Source organism: Amphiura filiformis, chromosome 19 (assembly GCF_039555335.1).
Source record: "Amphiura filiformis chromosome 19, Afil_fr2py, whole genome shotgun sequence".
NCBI lineage: Eukaryota > Metazoa > Echinodermata > Ophiuroidea > Amphilepidida > Amphiuridae > Amphiura > Amphiura filiformis.
The window spans coordinates 52,288,864-52,314,314 of NC_092646.1; the positions used below are offsets into that span (position 1 = coordinate 52,288,864).

The following is a 25,451-nucleotide window of genomic DNA, read 5'->3' on the forward strand; positions in this document are numbered from 1 at the left end:
CAGAAGCGTATTAACAACATTGTACTCAAGTTAGACTATCTTTTGAATAAAGTGCTCAATCCCAAAAGGGAGAGCGTAAAAAAAATTCAAAGAACAGACCATCCAGAATAGGTAGTCGTTACTCTGAGTTTCATGCCTAAAAAGGCAATCGTCAGACGACACGATGAAATGCTTTGGGTGGACTACCATCACTTGGGAATGTGAAAAAATATACATTCCATGGTGTCAACACAGCCAAAGTCTATTCAGAGCCAGTCTGTCTATTGGAGATAGTCAGAAAGTGCTCAACTGCAAAACAGAAGCGTATTAACAACATTGTACTCAAGTTAGACTATCTTTTGAATAAAGTGCTCAATCCCAAAAGGGAGAGCGTATAAAAATTCAAAGAACAGACCATCCAGAATAGGTAGTCGTTACTCTGAGTTTCATGCCTAAAAAGGCAATCGTCAGACGACACGATGAAATGCTTTGGGTGGACTACCATCACTTGGGAATGTGAAAGAATATATATTCCATGGTGTCTATTGGAGTGTCTATTGGAGTGGTTGCGACTCAACTTCTGCAACATTTGGACATGGAAAGACAATTTTGCTGCAGAAGATAAAAGAATTGCAGCAGATATCATCCTAGATGAGCGATCCTGAGGCGACATTAGAACAGATTGGTACAGCTGGCATCAGATTATTTGTTGTCTTATATGGTGGCAGAGAAGAAGATTCTTTAAACGGTCTACGGTTCGCTTAATCCATGGCGATGGTATCATCAAATAAAGCATCATTTGATCCACAGCTATCGACAAAAGCTTTCACCTACTGAAAGAGCAGCGTATTTTCACAGTCTTTTTACAGGTCATACTTTGGAGAAAGTTAACAAACAATGACTTGAATCCAATTTAAAGCAATGGGGGGAATGGGGCTGGAAACACTCTCACATCGTACTAGCACCGGTCCTTACGAATTTAGATGCAGCACCACATAGCTTGCTTAAGCTTGTACGATACAATTGTAAACATTCCTCCAGGAATGCTTGTGTAAATAACGGATGATCCTGTCACAGCTTGTGAAGAATACACAGGAGAACATTGCAAAAACGCTGAGGCGAATATACCTGTAGATGAGAACGAAGACAGCTACTTTTGCTTCAGAAGCTGAGATATATATTCACATGTGGTGGCAGCTATTTGGGATTCTATTGCGACTTGCACTTCAGTGTTATAAGCCCGGGTTTTAAGTAATTGCAACAATTCTCTGACCCTTAAAACCTACATTCTCTTAAAAACCTTTTCAAAGATTAAAATTGGCTTCAGAAGCTGAGATATTTAGCTAATCATGTTTAATTTTAGCAATATTGAGGGCCATGTTGGATTGCAGTGTCAGTAAAGACATATACTTAAGAAGATAAATACAAAATTGACTTCTGCGTCACCTAAAACCTATTCAAAGACATTAAAATCATTATCATATCTGCTTCATAAGCCAAAATATACCTAAACATAAATGTGGTGGTGGCAGCCATTTTGGCGGCCATCTTGGATTCACCAGTGTGAATGAAGACTTCAGTGTTTTAGATAAGTACGAATTTGAATTCTTTGACCTCTGAAATATATTCAAGGACACTAAAATCATCATCATATCTGCTTCAAAAGCGGAGATTTATATCTAATCATATGTGGTGGTGGGATTTTGGCGGCCATCTTGAATTTAAGTGTGATTGAAGACATCAGTGTGTTAGATTTGTACAAATTTGAATTCTCTGACCTCTTAAACCTATTCAAAGACACTAAAATCATCATCATATCTGCTTTAGAAGCTAAGATACAGCTAATTATATGTTGTGGCGGCCATTTTGGCGACCATCTTGGATTTCAGTGTGATTGAAGACATCAGTGTGTTAGATTTGTACAAATTTGAATTCTCTGACCTCTTAAACCTATTCAAAGACACTAAAATCATCATCATATCTGCTTTAGAAGCTAAGATACAGCTAAGTATATGTTGTGGCGGCCATTTTGGCGGCCATCTTGGATAAAACGAATTCCCCAAAGAGGATTTCTTCGGATTTTGGATATGATGTTCTATGATATATTTTGCTTGTCTGGTGCAAAAATCAGCTTTTTACCAATTTTTTCCGGGTAGCCACGGTTTTTCCTCTTCAACGACCACACTAAAGGGGCTTCCTCATGAAAGACACTTTCATTGTAGCACACTTATTAAATTGCATGTGATTATTTTCTGCACATTGCTCAAAATTGTCAAGATGATCCTGCAGCACTGAAGTTTGTGCACGCGATCTAGGTTCTATAATTGATAGATCATCAACATATTTCAATGTGACCAATGGGGTATCAATGGCCGCGTCATTTATGACGGCGACGAAACTGGGTGGGCCAATGCGAGTACCCTGAGGCACGCCACCATTCAATGTTTTCCAGTCACTAGTTTGTCCGCGATAGCGTACACATTGTTCCCTACCATCCAAAAAGCTAGCAATCCAGGTAACGACAGATGGGCGAACTCCTAAGGTAATTAATTTGTTCATGAGGATGTTGTGGTCCACTAGGTCAAATGCTTTACTAAAATCTGTAATAGCGATGGTACTTGTGTGTCCAGGTTTATCTGCGTTCATATACAAAGTATCTAAAAGCTTGACCAAGTAATGAGTGGTGGAGACACCTTTGCGATTTCCGTACTGGTTTGGATCAATACCGCTCTCCATTTCTTCTAACAGCCAATTAGCCATAAAGCCTTCAGCCACTTTCGCGAAGTGATCTGTAAGGGACACAAGTCTTAGTTTATCCCACACTACAGGTTTTGATTTGGGGATGGGTACTACCACTGCTTTCTTCCATTGCGGTGGGCAAATCCCTTCTTTATAAGACTGATTGAGAATGTCTGCTAAGGGTTTGCTAAGTTCATATGCGAAGTCTCTGACTATTCTGGATGAAATGCCATCCGGACCTCCAGCTTTACCCGCTTTAGTCTTACGAAGCATATTATATACTTCAAATTTCTGAACAATGGGGAAAGGTTTAGGATCCGGTCTGTACGCTGGTAACTCGGCGATATCAAGAGGCTTCAGATCTTTAGAAATTGAAACAAAGTGATCATTGATGCTATCCGCCACTGCTTTGCAGTCGTTGGAATTAACATTTGGAGGCGGTTGAATAGTTGAGTCAGTCTTATTAAGGTTTGTCATAACTCTGATTTGTTTATACCATTCAGCAGGGTTTGCTTGTTTGTGCCTCTGGACACGATTCCTATAATACTCTTTCTTTGCTTTACAAATAGCACGCTTGATTTTGTTCCGAAGACGCTTCCACTTCCTTGAACGATGTTCTGAATGGAACACTTGCTGACGCTCACTGATGAGGCTCTTTATGTAGCTTGACATCCAAGGCTTATCATCATTATGAAGCTTGATAGTCTTCGTAGGCAGATGCGTATCAATGGCTTTATTAAGGGTATTATAGAAACCATTGATGATTCAGAATCCAATGTCCAAACTCTCTGATTGACGACTCCCTCATTGGTCGAACGACTCGTAACCGGGATGCGTTTGAGTTTGTGCGATAACTTTTGGGTAACCAAGAGACCGTCGAGTGATCACTCATTCCAATAGGAGAGTAAATGTCAGGCAAAAGGTAGTAGTCAGCCATATTGGTGATTATTTTGTCCAGAATTGCATCTTTGCGAGTTGGTTTGTCAACAACTTGAATCAAACCATTGCCATAACAAATTTGGTTGGTATCGAGGTGGTTGGTATCACCAAACAAAGTGATCCCAGCTTGCGGATGTTTCGTGCGAATAGTGTCAAACCCCTCAAGCAAATGATCAATCATTTTGAAGAGGACTATCGGGTGGGGAATATATGATGGCGTAGAATAGCACTGATATGCTGCGATGAAGTCTTTCGGGACGAACTTTCACCCATACCACTTCCAAATTATATGGTACAGTGATGTCAGCCCTTTGTACTCTCAGATCTTCACGGGCGTATATCGCTACTCCGCCCCGCGTTTTTTGGTACGACTCTTGGTTATAAGAACAAAGTTATTGATTTCAATATGATCAATGGGCTTATCATCTTCATTGAACCACGATTCTGAAATACCAGCGATGTCAACATCAAGTTCTTGGATAACAGTACTTACTAAACTCGTCAAATTTGTTGTTTAATGATCGAGGGTTACAAAGAAGAACTTTGGGAAGTGCCCAAGATTTTGACTCGTTAACAATACGCACTTTTCTTAAATTAGCATGGCAAACTCCACCGTCCTTGATTTCATTTACAGCAGGTATACGCTTAGTAATATGCGTTTTAATATGTCTCTGTTTATTCCTGCCAGCTCTACAGCCACGGCGCGTAGCTTTGGCTATCTTACAGTCTTTCAATATTTCCCAAACATTATGATCAACACCATTATTCACGCATTGACTACCACAATGTTTGATTTGAGAAAGTTAAGATGGCGATTTTAAAGTCAAATTAGCTCAACCGGTAAGGCGTTAGACGCTGATGCATCAGTGTTTGACAATAAAGCTGAATTTATACTACATCGCTGAGCGATAGCGATTAGTTTGTAGCCAATGAAATAGCTTGCTTTTAATTGCATTGGGTAAAGCGCGCTACCTCATTGGTCAAATGCCAATCGCTCGTCGTTCAGCGATGGAGTATAAATTCAGCTTAAGAGTTCGAGCTCCTGCGCAGTCCCGATTTGTTCTAATTTGAGATAATTTGACATTTCTTTGGGCAAGGATCTATCTGCACGTTTGTCTCAGTTACCCGTATCCAGGGAGCTGATACTGGCTGTGATGGCTTATTTTGGTATGTATAGGATGTGCGCTTCTTAGCTGCAATTCCTGGTTGTTGCTAAATTGTTTATATGGGATGTATTGGGATACAAGGGTCAACGAAATATGTGTAGGCCCTAACGCACTCTAAATCACTACTTTTTTATTCATTTTAATTTTATTTCGGAAGCACCTCTTCACATGATCTGGAGATATAGAGCCTTAGCAATATTTTTATCAGGTGATCCAAGTCAATGTAAGGAAGATATTATGAAGGTACCAGGTATACCACGTATTTAAATATTTGAACATTATTGTGCAACGTTTGGCCGGTGTCTCCATTAGTACTGACCGGGTAATTAGGGTTTAGGTAAAGGTGACAGGGGTGTAAGTTTGCATGGTGTTTACCGGATTGGAATTTACCAATGACCACGCCTTTTGCCTTGTGGGTCAGTTTTATATTGCTACAATTTCACGTGTTAGGGACCGTTCACAAACACTTGTAAGGGGGGCCTGATGCAAAAAGGGGGGCCCTGAAACATTTTGACCCTCCTAAGGGGGGCCCTGAAAAAAATGACCACAAATTTTCCTGAAAAAATTGAGTTTATATGCTTTTCTATGGTGTTGACCCATAATTTTCATGTCAAAAAGGGGGCCCTGACATTTTTGAGGTCTGTAAAGGGGGGCCCGCAAAATTTTCGTGATGATTTTTTTTTGCATCTTGCATCAGGCCCCCCCCCCTTACAAGTGTTTGTGAACGGTCCCTTAGTTTCGCCCGCTACGCGAAAGGCTATACATTGACACCCGGTACCCTGAATTGCAGATTTTGAAATGTGCAAGCAAAATAGTAATAGTGCGATCTTTGAACACGATATCTTGATATTGTGTTTACTTAGCATACAAATACGCAAATTGACATAATTGGACGTTCTAAAGGCTACCTAAGGATCAATGTTTAGTAATAACTGACATTTGTGGAAAACAGTTTTCGGGTTGACAAGTTTGCATTCTAATTGTTTTAATATTTCAAATACTTCAATTCACCTTATTCAATGAACAGCGAAAGCAATTCACTTTTCAGCAGTATGGATGAAATCAGTAACGAGCCTAAACAAAGAATATTTCTTTGGACAATACCAAGATCTTTGGCGACGGTCTTCACCAAGTGTATGAGCTTCGCAGAAGGGGTGAGTTTAGTTAATACTACCTTTTTATTAACTTCTAAATGAAAGTAAGTTGCTATACAGGGTGTCCTAGAAAAAAATAGCTAGTGAATAAATGTTGAAATATAATTTTATTATTTTATTTCAATCGGTTGACTAGCTGACTTGTTGCGAAGAAATGAGCGATTACATAATATGCGCATCAATGCAATTCATTCCAATTTTGATCAACAAACGGTTTTTCATACTCGAAGACATGAGCGCAAGAAGACCGTAAGTCCACTTGGCCCCTCAACATGTATACACTAAAGTTGCGTATAGTTTCGTATAGTTTAGTAATGTTTTATACATGTTCAGGGGCCAAAACAAATCTTTCACAACCTTTCATGATGTTTTCACACTGGAACATGTATTAAACAATATAAAACCCCAAGAAACTATACGTAACTTTAGTGTATACATGTTGATGGGCCAAGTGGACTTACCGTCTTCTTGCGCTCAGGTCTTCACTCACTCACCCCTTCCTAAAGTCTGTGTATCTCATTAAATGTAGTCCTCTTATCTATTTTATAACCCGACGGTGTTATGTGATATCACCTGAGGTGGTCGCACATTACTCAGCCAAAATAACAATATGTTGTGTTGGTAATGCATAGGCGGCTATGTATGTACCGTTACTTGGTGTTTTTCTGCCTCCGCAGGAGGTAGTTTGCTTTGAAATTGACACCTAAAATGCCGCACATTGAGCGGCATGTAGGCCGATTGTACAAATTTATATTCTGACAAGTACTCTAATTTCCGCCCAATATTGAGAGCCCAATATATATCCCCACCTCTCTGCGCCATACATAAATTCGCCTATCGCCATTTCCGAATGTTCAAAAAGGTAATCACGCTTCCTCAGCATGTGCAATAAATTAGCATTAAAATTAATCTTATTCTATAGGGATTCTAGAAACACCTAGCACGTGGCGCCAATGGCGTGGGTCTATCAAGTTAATGAATTATGCATTAGAATATTCTCAAACTCATATGTTGTATAATTGAAGACCGAATTAAAAAAGACTAGCTTGCGTATGCCGTCCTGTCAACCAGACCAAAAATGCCATACTGCGCAGGTCAGCAACCAATCACGGCGCGCCTTTGTCATGACGTCAGACGCAAACTAGTCTTTTTTAATTCGGTCTTTAATTATAGGTTGTAGCCTCAGCGCTCATCAGCAGCTTTATCGTAGAAGACAAGTTCGAAAACCGTTATGCTGTGGCAATGGGAATACACATCAAACAAGGTTTAATTTCATGATTACATGAAACCTGATTATCAATGAAAAAACTTTGGCTCGAGAAGTTGAAGCTGACGTTCATGGCGACACTTTGGATGTGATAATTTGACATCATGGATTGTTTTGTGCAAAATTGAGGTAATTTTGTGCCGCGGCGAGTCAGCAGACCGACGGGCATGCATGCTAGGCTCGACTAGGCCACAATAATGATCATGATGCATTTGAACTGCAATGTATGGTATGATACGCCTAGCCGCGCCTATGGCCGGCTTCATTGCTGTTCAAATACATGTTAAGTATTGCAATTTTATTGCGTTGATATAATTCGGAATAATTCGTTTTAAAGTATTTGCTTCCCCAATTCCCATGCGTGGTTAGTCATGTTGGTGGTATGTATGTCAGTTTTTTACATTCTACTGAGTAGGCTACTGTTGCAATATTTTTGCATGCATACCCATGACCGTTTCAAGACTTTGACTGAGAATTTTGCTTTTTGTTTGTTAAGATAAAAATAAAAATAAAATGCAAGAATCGTCTTTCCCCACACAATACTTCTTACAAACAAGGTGTTGATATTGGCCCTTTCGATGCAAGACAAAGCACAAATGAAGGAAACAGAACAAAACAATAATGTTTTTGATTTTTTATTCAATTACACATACAAAAGAGTAATGGCCTATGAAAAGACCCCCCTAAATATAATAATATTAATATTATTTTAGTCCTGCATACAAAATAAAATAAACAAGCATAAAAAAATCTGATACGAAAATTTGTTACTCTGAAACGTTACAATCGTAATTGTCAGTCAAAAAATCCACGAGAAATGACTCTTGATACAACTTAGGCCTATATTTAAAAAACCAGAAACGGCTGCCTGCATCTGGAACTCTTCATATCTGAAAGTTTGAAGGTCTTATTTCATAGCCTACATCAGAATTATCTGCAAGATTGCAAGATGGCTTTAGGTGACCGTGGCTCTATTGGCTAATGCACAAATTTAGATTTTCTTTCTATTTAAATAATATGTTAAAGCTTATAATGCCCTTTAGATTACATTCCGTTCTTGAGATATGGCCTGTCAAAATGGCGCGAAACCAAAACAAAAAATTGGCAACAACTTTCTTTTTATTTTCTATATTTTTGACAAGTCCAGTTGCCAGATGATTTTCTAATTACATGCATGAATTAATATGCAAAGTAAAGATTTCAGATACAATTAAAAGAGCTATCATGGTACTGAGGCATGGTACATGGGTAGAACACACACTTTACTACAAAATTACTGTTGCGTTTGGCAAATTTCAATTTGCATAATTAATTAGGGCCACTTATTAGAAAAGTTGATTAGGGCCCTAATTAATTATGCAAATGGAAATTTGCATGAAAAAAGGCATCCATGGGTTTTATATCTTAGTTTGTAGCCGATCTGAACATTTTACTTTGTATAATTCTTGCATATATAATTAGAAAATAAGGCCTACCTGACAACATTGCATAACAAAAATAAAAGAAATTTGTTGCCAACTTCTTGGTTTCGCGCCATTTTGACAGGCCATATTTTGGTAACCGAATATCCGATTAAAATAAAATTTTCAGTCTTGTAATCAGGAGAGAATGGACTCACATATTTCAATCAGACAAAAATCTATATCCAATAGCGTTACCTTAAAGCTAGCATTATAAGTGTCTCCTTAACTAATAACAAAAGGTGCCCACTGGTATCTTAAAGACATTTCTTGTTCGTTTTATTTTATTATTGACTATTGACTTATTATTATTATTATTATTATTTATTTATTTATTTTGTCTACGGGATTGATCAAGCTTTCATTTTGAATATAACATTTTGAATAGAACATTGTCAATTATAAATACATACTTTTCATATATGATATCAGTCTTAAAGATTGAATAATATTTTAACTTAGAATTAGTACGCATAGACTCATCAAAACGTTGTAGTTCTATGTCTGTACAACGATGCTTAAAAAGTGAAATAAAAACATTTTTATTGGCAACACCTTGTGCAATCCAAACGTGACCAAATCCTCTGGAGAACAAAATGTTTTTAACAGCTAGTGCCCAACACTCCTGGCCACGTTCGGCTTTGTTGTACTGAAATTTATAACACTGAAATAATGTTCTATTATGACTTAATTCAAGAATATATAACCAATACTTGATAGCTCTCATCAGGGTTTGAAAAACAAAGGATATCTGCCCAATTCCCCTCGCACACCATCACTAGAAGTTGTTTTTGGTATGTCGCAGCCATAAAACATAACTGGGGCAATTTTAGTATCAAAGTTTACTGAACCTAAATACCAATAAGTGTTGATCAGAACTGAAATGCACTTGTAATGTACCAGTTTTGAAATGGGAGGAGCTTTTAGCAAAATTAGCTCATAAAAGTGGTACGTACTCAGAAAGTTTGAATGGCCCCCTAGAGCCAAATGTTATAAACTTACTGTACACAAAGAAAAGGCGCGAGTCAAAATAAATTTGATAATAATAGAACAATGTTGCATAAAGTCCGAAATTGTGTCCTGCACGAAGCTCAAATTCAGCCTTCTTAAGTCTGCCGTTTAAGGCAAATGCACTATACGAGCGTATTACGAGCACTTTAATGTAAACTCGTGGAAAGCACGTTTTCTATCAAACAATAATTATTAATTTACGCCATCTCCCGACACACCCAATTAATATTTAGCCCGTGCGGTTTATGCAGACCCTTCCAGACTAGACTTCGTGAAGAAATATTCCATACTTAATGTCATGTTAGCAAGTGAAAAGTGAAATCAAAACGGATATTCTGACAAAACTGTAATATTTAGACCCACATAATGTGCCTTATAGAGGTGGGGAAAATCTTTCTTCAGCGAACTATATTAGTTTGAAACGTTAAAAAGTTAATTTCAATAAAAGCTCACGGGCGAAGTTGAGGCCTATAAAAATCTTACACTAAAAGACTAAATTTCATGCCTAATTTTAACACCAAGATTTTTTAAAAAGGTATGTCTAAGCACCATGTTTTTACTGAAAAAAATAAAATTATTGTTCTTTATTTGACCGCGAAAATTAATTCCAAAACAAAAAGGTGTGTCTCTGAATTGTGCGGATTTCAACATGTATCGATCGAATATCAGCACGACTATGTTGTGCATAAAAAATGAGGATGATGAGTAGCGTTCTAAGTGTCATATGTGATCCTGTCATATACTGAGGTACCCAAAAAGATGGTTTTGTTACATTTTGATGTGCAGCTTGGACTTCAAAACACTGTCTCTTGAGTATTCCTTCACTTTCAATTAGGTCTTAAATTGAGGCTAATTTATTCTATATTACTCATGTTTTTATCCTGTTTTAAAATAATTTTTAGTTATTTTCTTATGACGTTTGGCATGAAATGTGCAAAGGGTGGATGAGGATTAGGAGGAGGTGGATTAGGGGGAGGGATTCATATCGTAAATTTGATCTAAAACCCCCATTAAAAATTTGAATCTAGTAAAAAATGTTTAAATGAACTCCCAGACATCTAAACCAAGTAAATAAATACAGAAGGTCATTTAAAAGACTAATACTTGCTGAGAATGATTGTAAATGTGGAAAAAGAGGTGAGGTTAAATCCCACCTACTTTGTGATTGTTTTTGCCCGCACTCTCTATTTTTAACCGATTTCCATTAAAAAAAAAGGTGTCAAAATGCTCAGGAGGATGAACCACTTCAAATGAGACGTGTAGGTAAAATGTTTGAAACATTTCATTTTTTTTACTATGTAACACAAAGGTACCCCAGGTTGTGACACAGGACCATGTACGTCTCAGTTCGACGGATTTCCACTCCATGTGATTCAGCTCAAAAACCATTGTTATAGTAGCCTATTAACAGTAATTTTTTTATTAAATTTTAGGTTCAGATCATCAATGAGCCACTGGTCGCAGCTAATTGTTTTGGTCCAGAGTGCAACGCAGCAGAAGATGGTGAATTGCAGAAGACATTAAAAGAAGGCATCGTTTTCCCAGAATCCAAGCCAGGCAAAGTGACTTTAGCTTTCGATGAAAGCATAGCTACATTCAAGTGGGTCAAACAGATGTTGGAATCACCGTTTCCTGGCAAGTCCTTCGTATTCGTTCATGCCCAAGCTTTCGCTCTACGATCCAATTATGACAACATACCACGTGGATATACACACACGTTTCTCATACGTAATCCGTATAGGGTATTTCCATCATGGAAGAAGATTTTGGTGAAACTAATGCCATCGTTTGTTGATAAACCATTCACAGAAATGCCAAAGTACGCAGTTCCTGGGAGGTTTGGCTATGGCGAGCTATACGATCTTATAGTCCACGTCCAAGAGAATTTGGGCCAAACGCCAATTGTCATTGATGCTGATGATCTGCAAGCGAATCCTTTGTCTATTCTTCGCCAATACTGTCATTTCTTGGGTGTAGAGTTCAAAGAGTCAATGCTACGATGGGAAGCAGGGGATGAGATAGTTGACACGTGGGTTGCGTCAAAGATAATTCAGCAAGGGACTAAGATGGACGGAGGTGGATTCTATGAAGATGCGTTTCGGAGTACGGAGTTTCATCCTCCAAAAGAATTACCATCTCGAGAACAGATTGATCCTGATCTCCTACCATTGATCGATCAATGTATGCCGGTTTATGATAAAGTGTACAGCATGCGAATTCGGCCATGACATTATGAACTTATGAAGCACGAATGTATGTAAATAAAAATTATATACTTCAATTCAGTGGTTTGGGCTTTTGATCTTTCTCAAAGGCAGGTGACAATACAACACACATACATGATCAGCCAGAGGGATAGGAAAACCAATAGAAACATAACTGGTTCCTGGATATTAATATTACAGGCAGGATGTGAAATGACTTAAGTGGGGATAGTAGGCGGATAAAATAAATTGCAAAAAGAAAAAGAATGAAAATTCGAAATGGAATGAAAACGAATAACTATAATATTATACGATATCGGGCAAATGTAAATTGTGTTATTCTTTGCCAAAATTTATGAAATGATATTGATTCTCGGATTTCAAAACACGATGCGGCACCAGCGAAGGATTTCTTATGATCCGTAGATAGAAAATGGATTTACTACAAATATGTTTTAGTGTGCATTCGCATGTAACATTATCATATTAACATGTTTACACACAATGACATATCATGATATGTTCTCGTGTTGTATTCGTATTAAGCGGTCTTTGGCGAGGGCGCTCTGCACTGGAGGATAGGATATGAATACACAATTGTGCACATGGTGTTTGTTTGCAGTAATAGGCTTCCCCTGGTATACAGGGAGCAATAGAAGTCCATGTGTACAATTGTACACAGTATGTACGAAGGGGATAATGAGGTAAAATGAAAAAATAAAAAATTACTACTACCTTGGACGCTTTTAAGCACAGTTAAAACTGTGTGTATGAGGATCGTACGATATTAATTTAAAATTGTGAGCACATTCCGATTTTAAATTGTAATTTGGGAGTTTTTTTAAATGTACAAACATTACCAATGTGCCAAAATGGCGTAAAAACAATATTAGCAATATTGCAATATAATTATGCTGAAGATATTTTTTTATCAAAATCCTGATTTTTATATACGATAGGCACTAATTACTAATTTAAGAAACTAACATACCCACTAAAATCGAAGGCCTTGTTTGCTGCACTCGTATATTTTAAATACAATCGCAGAACACGACATGAATTCATAGATCAAAATATTAGTCGAACATGGAAAAACAGTGGCATGATCAACGGGAATTATTATAAATAAACGTAATTTTTCACCAGGTTCTGGTGAAAAAATAAGGTTTATTTCTATTAGTCCAAACGTATATTTATATTAGTCGAACTTGCATATGGCTGAAATGTCTCTCGGCTTGTGTTTAAATTGACGTATAAATGGGCGTATATGTATATTATTATGCATTCTTTTTCTTATATTATGCCTCTTCTTTATACGTACATGCGTGAATTTACGTGATGTTCATAACAGATTGAGCCGATCGACCTCATTAACGATCTAAGGTTTGATAACACGTGTATAGCCGAGTTTTTTTTGTTTGATTTATTCGGTAAACTTCCACTGTGGAGGATTTGGTAATATCTGCCACAGGTAGGTATGAATTTCAAATGGAATTAACACATTAGCAGCTCCATAAAAAACTCCCTCTCCCTCAGGGGAAGATTTAGGTTGAATCTCTCTCAGAGGGTGTATGAAATTCAAATGGAGCTGCCTAATGTATTAATTCCATTTGAAATTCATATTCCCTCTATGGTAGATATTTCCAAAATCTTCCACATGGGTAGTGTGGATTTTAAATGGAATAGCACATTTTGAAAGGATCATTTATTAATTGAAATGTTGCAATAAGAATAGAAAGGAAATATGCGACGTCTTATTGTGGTATGGATAGGATATGTGCACTCATAGAAATGACTTGTTCGCCTTGTTGGCGCAATTCAAAAGGAGTAAGTTTGGACAACTCAAAAATAGTGTAAAAGTTTCCAAAACAAAATTCATTTTAGTTATCCGAACTTAAAAATGCTGAAAAAGCTCAAAAGTTCCGTCAACTAATCAACTTTGTTGGCATTACTTAAAAAGTTGATGTAAGTCGTTGCGTCAACTTTTTAAGTAATGCCAACTTCTGAATTCAAGTTCAGGGAACTTAAGAAAAATAAACAAGGTTCAAAGAACCAATAAGTTGAGTTATTGTAACTCAACATGTAAGTTGATGTAACTCGTTCATATTAAGTTACTGGTACTTATTGTTTTGAGTTATCCCAATTTGGTACTTTGTTACTTAATTCACGTAATTGGATCATTTTCTGCACAATTAGCAGTATTCAAATACTTGTTTTTGTAATCAGTGCAAAATTGTGTATACTATAGCACACCTCTAGAAAATTATGCTAACCTAGGCTAGTTTCATTTTCTGAGTTGTAACAACTCAATAAAGTAAGTGCAAATGAGTGCGACCAACATAATGATATCGAGTCAGCGTTACTCAAAATTGTACGCGTTTGGCATTACTCGGAAAGTTGACGCAACGACTTACATCAACTTACTGAGTAATGCCAACGAACAATTTATATGAGTGTGCTTCTTAACTGCAGGTCCTGGCTGCCTGGCTGTTGGTTGTCTTGGGACACAAGGGTTAATAATTATGTGACGTGGTATATCGAAACGAGACACTTTTGGGCATGATCGTAAATGGAGAAATAGCCAAAAACTCGGGGTGATTTTTTTCACAATTTGGGTTTGTTGCAAATTTGTGATGTTAATAATGTTTGAAATACTGTCTGATAAGTTCAGACTGGAATATAACTCCCGATATAACTGGCATCTTGTATTTTTATCAGACATTTTTCAAGGTCAGTCCTACTCTCGAAATTGTCAATAACATTTTGAAAGGCCGATATCTTAATTTCCGATTTTATAATACCTTAACTTACGAAGTCATTCGGTCATTTCAAATGTTTAGTTTTAGTTTTGGTTTTGGTTTTGGTCACGTGGTTTCTTATTATCCTGCCTAACCACTTGATTCACAAGATATCGAACTCTTTGTTTCTACCTTTTGTTAAAAACTGAACAATTGTATCAGGCAGATTCGGTATTCGTTTCAGTTTCTTATAAGTGGTGTGAAGAAGAAAATTACAGGATTTGAAGTTACCTGATCTAAGTATACAAAAGAAATGTTTAAATTTCGCAGTGCAATATTCACGAGCAGAGAAGTCGAACAAAGCAGTCTACATTTGAAAGCATTGATTTAATTTGAAAGCATTAACTTGAGACTACGAAATAGCCTTAGCTTATTTCACTGTCAAAATATATAGACCATCGAAATATTTCCACAGACATTACAATAGACACTTGACAGATTATACACTTGAGTGATATAATAGACATTTCAGTGATATAAACACTATTATACACAACTCTATTTATGTGCATGTCGCATGACGGAAGATCAATATCATAGAAAGCTAGTTTAAATTGACTTTTATTCAATTTATTTATTAATTTGGGTATCGCATGATGTGATAGGCCTAGACTTAGAGTAACAGAAAGATGGAGAAGAGAGAGAGAGAAGAGATCGTCAGGGAAAGAGGGTGTGTGGGGGGGGGGGGTAAGGATAAGGTAGAAAGCGAAACAGAGGGGAGAGAGCATTGGAAGTGGGAAGGGAAGGAGGGGGAGAGGAGAGGAGAGCTCAAGAGTGGGGTGGAATAATAGGGAAGAGTCGATATCGAGTGTGGGGAGGCAGGAGGGGGAGGGAGGAGGTTATATATAGGTGGCGGAGGGAGTATAGGTAAGAGGTATGGGTTGTATTTTTCGAGGAATAAACTAATTCATAATCAAATCATCTACATCATCATGCATCGTTTATATTTCAGACAAATAAACAAAACACCACCCCCCCACCCCCTCAATATATGCACTTGATTTCTACATGTAGGCCTCGTAGAACTCGGGTGTAATTATAAGGTGTCATGAAAGTGGGCCACCTACGACAGAGAGCATCAACTGTCGCCCGCGTTGATGATTGATCCGATAATGAAAATGTTAGCACAATGGCTATTATATACGTTTGGTTATAGGTAAAGCCATGATTTCTCCCTTATACGGAAAAACGGAAACATTCACGGAATTCGGGGTTTACTCACAGAAATTTGAAAATGCCACAAAATAGTGAAAAACTGTGTAAAATGTCTAACTTTTGTGTTGATTTGCAAAAGAAAACAAAGAAAAGTGATAATTTAGCAGTAATCAACCATTAAACAATCCATTCTAGCATTTATTCTCGGCCTACGATGCAAGATTCTGGCCGATACAGCATGTACAGCTATCGGAAGTACACACAAGACAATTGATGATGCTTAATTTTAATGGGGATGTTGAGGGAGACTACAGTAAAAAGGTACATATAATTATATAAGACAAATTACACTTTTAAAAACATGCTTGTATTCACTTTTTAGTGCTTTATAAATGTAAAACGGAAAATCACGGAATCGTCCAATTTGTAACACGGAATTTAAATTTTGTAACACGGAAAAATCGTGGCTTTAGTTATAGGCCATTATACTTTTGGTTATATATACCCTCTTGTGTCCTCCCATCACAATAGTGTTATGATTGCAGACCAGTTCATCTCCACTTTTTAATCCCTTGATTTTTGGTTTCTGAACAAAAGAGAAACCAAAACTAATGATTTGAAATGAGGGACTGTCTTCGCAATAGGATTGTCCGATTTCATTGGGGAAAACGGCGTTGTGCAGCAAAATACCTATTATTAAAGATATGTTAAATACTCCCAATTGATAAACTGCCCAAACGTGTCTCTTTTTGATATATCACGTCACATATAATGAAATATGCCTGTGCGTAGGGTACTAAAAATCACTGCACATTTTTTTTTTTTTTTTTTACAATAGGAAGTACATGCTCTAGAGCCTTGGCAACATTTTTTACCCAGTGAATTGGTACACAATTAAAATGATCCAAGTCAATGTAATGAAGATTATTATGAAATTACCAGTATACCAAGTATAGGGTCCACAACTTATAAGTTCCCCCCTAATATTTTTTAGAATAAGTCAAAAAATATTTTACGGAATGTAACAATGTAAAAAGATATGTATAGCCCTATTTATTTTACACATGTGGACCAATTTATAGCGTCACACGTCATTGCGTTCAGTCACAGTGGTAAATTGTGTAAGAAAAGAGTCTGTTTTAAAAGTTGCACCTGAGTCCATAGCAGTCAGGTTTTCTTTAACAAACACATGAATAGACCTGGCCCACTGTATTGTTTGAGAGCTGACTCCTATGGATTCAGATGCAACTTTTAACAGTCCCTCATTTCAAATCATTAAAAAGTAGAGCAGATCTGGCCTGCATTCATAACACTATTATGCTGGGAGGACACAGTATAGGGTATATAACCATAAGTATACAATAGCCTATTGTGCTAACATAATTATTATCATGATTATTGGATGACAGTTGATGCTCTCTGTCGAAGGTGGCATATTACACCCAAAGTTCTAGGCCTAGAAATCATATACATGCACGTATATTGAGGGGTGAGTGGGGTGTTGTGGGGGCTTTGTATGTTTGTATGAAACATAAACGATGCATGGAGATGATTTGATTATGAATTAGTTTATTATCCCCAGTAAGCACAACCCATACCTCATACCGAGGCTCCCCTTTCCCCCATCTGTATAACCTCCTCTTCCTTAAGTGTCTCCTCCCCCCCCCCTCCTCGCTTCCCCTACATTCGATATCTCATCTATCTCGAGCTCTCCTCCCCCTTCCCTTTTCACTTCAAATGCTCTCTCCCATCTGTTTCTCTTCCTCCCTGCCCTTACCCCCCCCCCCTACACACACACACACACCTCTCTCTTTCCCCTCTATCTTCTCATTTTTTTTCCAGTAAAAATTGCTTAAGTTAAAGTCATTAGCTTATATTAATTGGAAGTCATATAATGGCCTTCCATCGATTCTGGAACCTGGGATTTAGGACATCATAGGATCGATTTTGTTTATAACACCTGAATCGCCCCTTTTGTAATGTCGAATGCAAATATTGGGTCCATATTTTCACAGCTAAAATAGCCATGGCTTATTCGGTTTTCTAAACCACGTTTTTCAATGTAGATCGGCATGCTCGATTTCTCTCCTCGTGAATATTGCACTGCGAAATTTAAACATTTCTTTTGTATACTTAGATCAGCTAACTTCAAACCAAATGCTTTCTTTTTCACACCATTACATAAGAAACTGAAATGAAAACCGAAACAAAGATATCGATATCTTCTGAGTCAAGCGGTTAGGCAGGATAATAGGAAACCACGTGACCAAAACCAATATTAAAACTCAATATTTGAAATCAGGCACTGTTAAAAACGGTCTCTTTTTTACATAATAAACCATTGTGACTAAACGCAATGATATGTGACGCGATAATTTGGTCCATATGTGTAAAACAAATACGGCTACCCATACCTTTATACACATTTTAAAAAAGTATTAAAGGTCAGGTCTATTGCAAAAACAAGTTCGAAGAGAATAATTATTACATTACAAGTTGACACTCGTTGCAAATTTTTTATGCGTATTTCTCCTGAGAAAAGAGAAATTGTGTGGGTAAAGTGCGGACTCGTACGTGTTCTTCCCCCGTTTGAAGCGAAATAAATTTTCGAGGCAGCGGGCTATGACGTAAGTAAATAAAGCGGACACTATATCATGCTTTCATTTACTTGTGTGACAAGTTTTACATTAGCAACAATGAGTTGTACTATAATTAACTATAAAAATGCTGCATAACAATATGCAGACTATTGTTCTCATTTCGGAAACAAATCCCACACAGTATTGTTACTATGCGTTTGCTTTGTAATATTTCATCCAATTGAAACTATAGTAACTATAGCACAGTGAAATCAGATACATGAGTTTGTGGACTTAACACGGTTTATATGCTAGTCTCAGATGGATCACGATGAAATTCTAAGCTCAAATTATTTATTTATTTTTTAGTCCTAATATTTCTCATGATATTGATATACATATGAATTGTAATATCACAATTTACTAATATATAAAAAAAAAAGCGGCTGATTTTATCCATATGTTTAAAAACCATCAAATTTGTAATACTTAATTTAGAGTTTTTTCTGTGAACAACAACAGTATACGTTCTGTGCATTGAGAATGTTTATAATCCCTTCTCGCAAAGCACAGTCATTTCATTATAGGTCAAATCTGTCTCGTTCGAAGGAACTCATCGCTTAAGTTGGTTTTTGCGGAATATCAATTTTAAACGTCTTATTTTCAATGTCCTCATAATATTAGCTTGCCAATGATATGATGTTATTTTTGCAATAGACCTGCCCTTTAAGGGGGAACCTGTGGACCCTATATTTAAATATTGCATAATTGTTTGTGCAAAATGTTTGGCCGTTATCTCCATAGTGGCGTACCGACTAAGTATTTGTGGATGCGGTGAGGGTAACAGGGGTGTCAGTTTGCAAGGTGTATCCCGGATTGTAATAAACCGATGACCACATCTTCCTTTAGGCCTTGTGGGCCAGTTTTGTATTACCACAATTATTGCATGTGTTACAGTAAAGCCAATCCATATAGTAGTGGGTAGGCGGGACGACCTTGTAATTAATGTCCACTTCTTTTAAGTTTCGCCCGCTACGCCAATGGCTGTCCATTAACGGACATCCTGACTTGCAGAATTTAAAATGTGTAAGCAAAATAGTATCAGCTAATGGTGGAAAAATGGTGCGATATTTGAACATGATATCTTGATACTGTATTTACTTAAGCATACAAATAATCAAGGCAAAGGTTACCCGAGGATCAGAGTTTAGTAATAATTGGCATTTGTGGAAAAAAACAGTTTTCGGGTTGACAAGTTTGTATTCTTATTGTTTTAATATTTCAAATTCTTCAATTTACCTTATTCAAAAAACAGCGAAAGCAATTCACTTTTCAGCAGTATGGATGAAATCAGTAACGAGCCTAAACAAAGAATATTTCTTTGGACAATACCAAGATCTTTGGCGACGGTCTTCACCAAGTGTATGAGCTTCGCAGAAGGGGTGAGTTTAGTTACTACTACCTTTTTATTAACTTCTAAATGAAAGTTAGTTGCTATACAGGGTGTCCTAGAAAAAAATAGCGAGTGAATAAATTTTGAAATTTTATTATTTTATTTCAATCGGTTGACTAGTTGACTTGTTGCGAAGAAATGAGCGATTACATAATATGCGCATCAATGCAATTCATTCCAATTTTGATCAACAAACGGTTTTATACTCACTCACCCCTTCCTAAAGTCTGTGTATCTCGTTATAAATTTAGTCCTCTTATCTATTTTATAACCCGACGGTGTTATGTGATATCACCTGAGGTGGTCGCACATTACTCAGCCAAAATAACAATATGTTGTGTTGGTAATGCATAGGCTATGTTTGTACCGTTACTTGGTGTTTTTCGTTTGATTTTATTATTGACTATTGACTTATTATTATTATTATTATTATTATTATTATTATTATTATTATTATTATTATTATTATTATTATTATTATTATTATTATTATTATTATTATTATTATTATTATTATTATTATTATTATTTATTTATTTATTTATTTATTTTATCAACGGGATTGATCAAGCTTTCATTTTGAATATAACATTTTGAATATAACCTAATTAAATGTTTTGCAAGAAAAAGATGGTTTAAGAATAACGATAAGGATTTCAACAATGAAACTACAAAGCCCATTGGCCACTATACTAATTTTCATTGTGTTGAATGATCTTTATTTGGAATGAAGTGAATTAACGCTTGCGTTATAGATGATTTGACTTCTGACGTCAATGCCTGGCAGTATGCGCACGCATCGTCACAATTGTCATTGTTTTTTGCTCATATTTTGTTCAGGGCTCGTGTTTTTAAAACTCCCGCCACATCACAACAAGACTATTGAACAGTGTAGTGGTTGCATGGGGTTCACTTAAGCATAAAGATATACCGGTCCCTTGCCTTTGTTGTTTAACATTGAGGTCAACTCATCTATAAAATTGCTCATTTCTTCGCAATCAGTCAACCATTTCAAAACAAATTAGCGTATAAGATGCAGAATAAGATGGGCTATTTTTTAAAGTTTTGAATTCTGATGGCTATTTCTCAACTTTAATTTTTTCTGGGATACCTCCTAATCTAATAAACTGCAACACGAATGAGAACACACACATCTCTTTTTTGTTCTGATTCTAATCCAAACAATCTGATCTTAATCCGGAAACATTGGGGCACGGAATATCCATCGGAGGCTTGAAAGTATTAAATGTCATAGGTGTTACTCATAATTGCTCAGGAGTAATTTAATAATATCGAATCTCGGTACCACGTTTCGCAATATGAGTTTAGTGGCAAAATGATAAATGGAGGCTAGGCTGAATCTAGTGTGTGCAAATAACGTAAACCTGGAAATAACTGTTCGGTGTTCTTTTAATTGATTAAATTGTAGGTTCAGATCATCAATGAACCATATGTCACAGCTCATATTTTTGGTCCAGAGTGTACAGCAGCAGAAGATGATGAAATGCATCAGACATTCACAAAAGGCATCGCTACCCCAGTATCCCAAGCGGCAAACGTGGATTTAAGTTTTCATGAAAGCATAGCTACGTTCAAGTGGGTCAAACAGATGTTGGAATCACCGTTTCCTGGCAAGTCCTTCGTTTTCGTTCACGACCAAGCTTTCTGTCTACGATCCCATGACAACATACCACGTGGATATACACACACGTTTCTTATACGTAATCCATATAGGTTATTTCCTTCATGGAAGAGGATGGTGCTTACACATTATGCCATCGTTTATTGATAAGCCATTCACTGACTTGCCAAAGTACTTGGTTCCTGCAAAGTTAGGTTATGGCGAGGTCTGCGATCTTATGGGTCATGTGAAAGATAAATTAGTCCAATCTCCAATCGTCATTGATGCTGATGATCTGCAAGCGAATCCAGCGTCAGTTCTGCGACAATATTGTCATCTCCTGGGTGTGGAGTTCAAAGAGTCAATGCTACAATGGGAAGCGGGAGACAAGATTGTCGACACGTGGATCATATCTAAGGCGCAGAAGCAAGGGAATAAGATGAAAGAAGGCGGTGGGTTCTACGAAGATGCGTTTAAGAGCACGGAGTTTCATCCGCCAAAAGAATTACCATCTCGTGAACAGATTGATCCTGATCTCCTACCATTGATCGATCAATGTATGCCGCTTTATGAGAAAATGTATAGCATGCGAATTCGGCCATTAAACGTATGATGAACGAATAACATGTATCCAAAAATTAAATTAAATCATTAAAGCACTTGCTTTCACGTAAAATTTACCTTCATTTTAGGCTAAAATTGTCTGAAATTGGAAATTGAAAACTAGCTAGGATATTAGTAAGAATGATGGCCAAAATTCATTTCTATTAATAGGGATGCCCACTCTCAATACAGTTTCCACTAGAACGATTTTTCATTTACTGTGTGCGTGCACTCACACACGTATTGTCTATGGAGAAACTGATCGATACAAGAAATCCCAGGCATGTTAAATGGCGTACATACTTGTTTTGATCCAAATGTAGGCCTATATCAGGGTGTTTCAAGAAATTCCTGATTCCACCAGAAAACATTCATCAAACTTTTTCCTGTTTGGTCAGTAAATAGAGAGGACCTTCCTGCATGAAGAGATCAACTTTTTTAATGAAAAATTTAATGAGATGAGAACTACAACAGGTTGAAGTGACACCATTCCGTGCATCAGGTGTTCAAACGCAATTATCTCCGAATTTGGAGTGAATCAGACAAGCAAACTTACATACTCATAAAATTTAACTATTTATGAAGACAAAATGTGTAGGATGTTAAGAAATTTAAGAATGTTTAAGCCTACTGCGGCCCATCTCAAATCATGCACTTCCCCGTGCACTTCTCACTACCATGTCCATTTCATAGGGAGTATAAAAACCGGGGACCATCATGGCTTCCATGCACACAGTGTATTGCTCAATGTAGTAAAGATAACCTTTGAGTTGGAGCAAATTTCTCAAAATTGTTAGTGATTAATGTTACCAAACTTATGCCATGATGAAATATAATAATTTTTGAAGATAAAATGTGCTGACCTTAAAAGATTGAACAATGTTTAAGACTACCGCTTTTCATTTGAAATAATGCACTTATTGTTCTTCTCCTCTATGGAGATATTTTCCATGGCGGCCATCTATGATCATGCTTGAGGTTTCAACAAACAAACCATGGGTTTTGAGGTCTTATAGTTTTTGTTGTATGTCAACAAAATCGATTAAATTTTCAGGATGATCTTATTTTCATGTTGTTATAAGCAAATATAATGTTCCAGATAAGATAGTTAATAAATACATTAAGAAAAAGTACCTTAAAGTTGCACTTTCTGTTAGTATTCCTTTTTGGACTTTAACTTTTTAACATGTTCTAGCAGCCCTATATAAAACCGTGACACTCGAAAGGATCATATCTCTGGAATGAAACGTCCGATTAAGATTATTTAAACGCCAAAATGTTTCTTTCATCAATTCCCATCCAATAAGTTAGGTCTGAATCAATTTAAAAGTACTTCAATTTTTAGTGGACATGCCTACTATTAAGACCAAATTTGTAATAAAAAAGCAAAAGCAATATCTTTGAAAAAGTAATAACCCAGTTTACCATTTTCCTTTTTGGGCCACTATACTGCAAAATTTTAACTTATTTTTCTTTGAAATTTTTACTCTGAAAGTATACCCCCATTTTTGTTTGGTGGATTTGGGCCCCAGCCCCATACAGACTTGCCCCCCTGGAAAAAATGACCTCTGTGCAAAGTTTAACGACCTTTTCTACTAGAATGAGGGTGGGTACTGTTAAACTGCCTTCATAGCTTAGATTAATTAGCGCTATTCATCTGCAAAATATGACAACTTTAACATAATTTGCACGATTGCAATGAATAAAAACTGAAATCAATTGCACTATGTATGGTGAGTGTGTATTTCGAAATTCGATGTCTTCATTTAATTCGCTACTTGCACGGTTCCGCCATTATGCACTATGTGCGGGGAGAGCCTCGAACTGACAGCATACATGAATGGGAATTGAACTAGTCATAACGTTCTGTGTAAGGTTACATAATTCTTCCTTTCATGTATGCTGCCAGTTCGAGGCTCTCCCCGCACATAGTGCATAATGGCGGAACCGTGCAAGTAGCGAATAAACACAAACCCTGTAAAGAAAATCACACGGGTACGGATCACCAGTTTCACTTTAAAGTTTGCCCTCAACTTGATCTTGATATATATACATGACGTTATATTATATTTTATCGTAGGAGGCTATCCTCCTACGATACTTGAATTTGTATGTGGCCACGAGCTTGCTTCATTTTCAGTGAAATAGTGTGAGTGCTTGGGTACATTGTATTAGGTTTCGATAATTAATGGATATTGAATTGTTTTTTCTATTGCGATTTGTGTAGTGGAGCGTGACAGGGTAGAAAAATGTGTTTTGAGAAGAGTTGATGATTTAATGAATGTGGTGTTAATGAATGTTTGGACTGGTTTTTGTGGAGTTTCAAGGGTTAATATTAATTGGAATTTGCAGTGGGAATTGTTAAAGTTTGTTTAGTTGAACTTGGCCAAATTGTTTGTTTTCAGTTGATGGAGATTAATGGAGAGTGTATTAACATATGGATTGATGAGGTTGTGAATGCACAATGATCCCTTGGGAGTAGTAAAAGGTGTTTACTAGAAGTGAAATACCAGTAGTGATTTTAGGAGTTGTAAGTGCAGCAAGTAATGTGATATTGATTGAATGCACTTGAACCGAGTTCAAGGTTGTAGGAGGTTGTAACCAAATAATTTAGTTACTTTGAAAGTTTTGTAGATGACTTGTGTGATAGCTGCTGTAAGGTGAGTGGGTGCTGTTTGTGTTATTCTTAATTGTGCGTAATATGGGACGTTTGTTTTAAAGGAGCTGTTATATTAGTGGCAGGATTGGTGTGGCTGTTTTGTAATGAAGGGAGTGGTGTTCACACTAGCTAAGGGGTGTTCAGTTGTAAGTACGCGAAGGTACTTTCACACTAGTTGTATTGCGAGAGGGGGTATTTAACTCGAGTAAACTGGGTATTTATACCTCGAGTAAAGTGCCCAGTTGTGGTAAGCGTGTGGTACTGTAGGCTTACCCCATTGACTCATTACAAAACGTTTGTTTAAGAGCTTTAAAGACAGATATTACTAGTACTTGAGGAATATGTCACTAACCATTTGCTTGCCTCATCAGGGTATAGATAGTACCCGGGAGATAGTAAACCTAAGAGGAGAAGGCCATGTAAGAATGGGTGACCATTGGGAGAGTCTGTTTAATATTCAGTAGTAACACTAACATCAATCCCCATCGCACCAGTTCTTTTGCCCAATATTTCTGTACAATAATTGAATGACCTTTGAATGTGCAAAAACTCATATTCCAAAAAATGAGGTCAAATTTGAGCAATGATTGGTATTATGCTGGTGAACGATAGCCTTTCGGAGATGGTGTCACTGTACATACCCACAGATTATAGGGACTGTGGT

General features: G+C 36.9%; 2 protein-coding genes across 2 annotated transcripts; both read left to right on the forward strand.

Moving 5' to 3' along the window:
- Positions 1-5,875: 5,875 nt before the first annotated feature.
- LOC140140643 (uncharacterized) lies at positions 5,876-11,943 on the forward strand. The gene is made up of 2 exons (XM_072162400.1): positions 5,876-5,977; positions 11,149-11,943. The coding sequence occupies exons 1-2, from the start codon at positions 5,876-5,878 to the stop codon at positions 11,941-11,943; spliced, it is 897 nt and encodes a 298-aa protein (XP_072018501.1).
- A 7,848-nt stretch (positions 11,944-19,791) lies between these two features.
- On the forward strand, positions 19,792-22,138 carry LOC140140644 (uncharacterized). Its single transcript, XM_072162401.1, has 3 exons — positions 19,792-19,893; positions 21,334-21,535; positions 21,639-22,138. Exons 1-3 carry the CDS (start codon positions 19,792-19,794, stop codon positions 22,136-22,138), a joined length of 804 nt encoding a protein of 267 aa, XP_072018502.1.
- The last annotated feature ends 3,313 nt before the right edge of the window (positions 22,139-25,451 follow it).

Coding starts and splice junctions, on each gene's coding strand:
- LOC140140644 (XM_072162401.1), top strand. CDS start 19,792: ATGGATGAAATCAGTAACGAGCCTAAACAAAGAATATTTCTTTGGACA. Junction 19,894..21,333: donor GTATGAGCTTCGCAGAAGGG/GTGAGTTTAGTT, acceptor ATTAAATTGTAG/GTTCAGATCATCAATGAACC. Junction 21,536..21,638: donor GTTGGAATCACCGTTTCCTG/GCAAGTCCTTCG, acceptor TAATCCATATAG/GTTATTTCCTTCATGGAAGA.
- LOC140140643 (XM_072162400.1), top strand. CDS start 5,876: ATGGATGAAATCAGTAACGAGCCTAAACAAAGAATATTTCTTTGGACA. Junction 5,978..11,148: donor GTATGAGCTTCGCAGAAGGG/GTGAGTTTAGTT, acceptor ATTAAATTTTAG/GTTCAGATCATCAATGAGCC.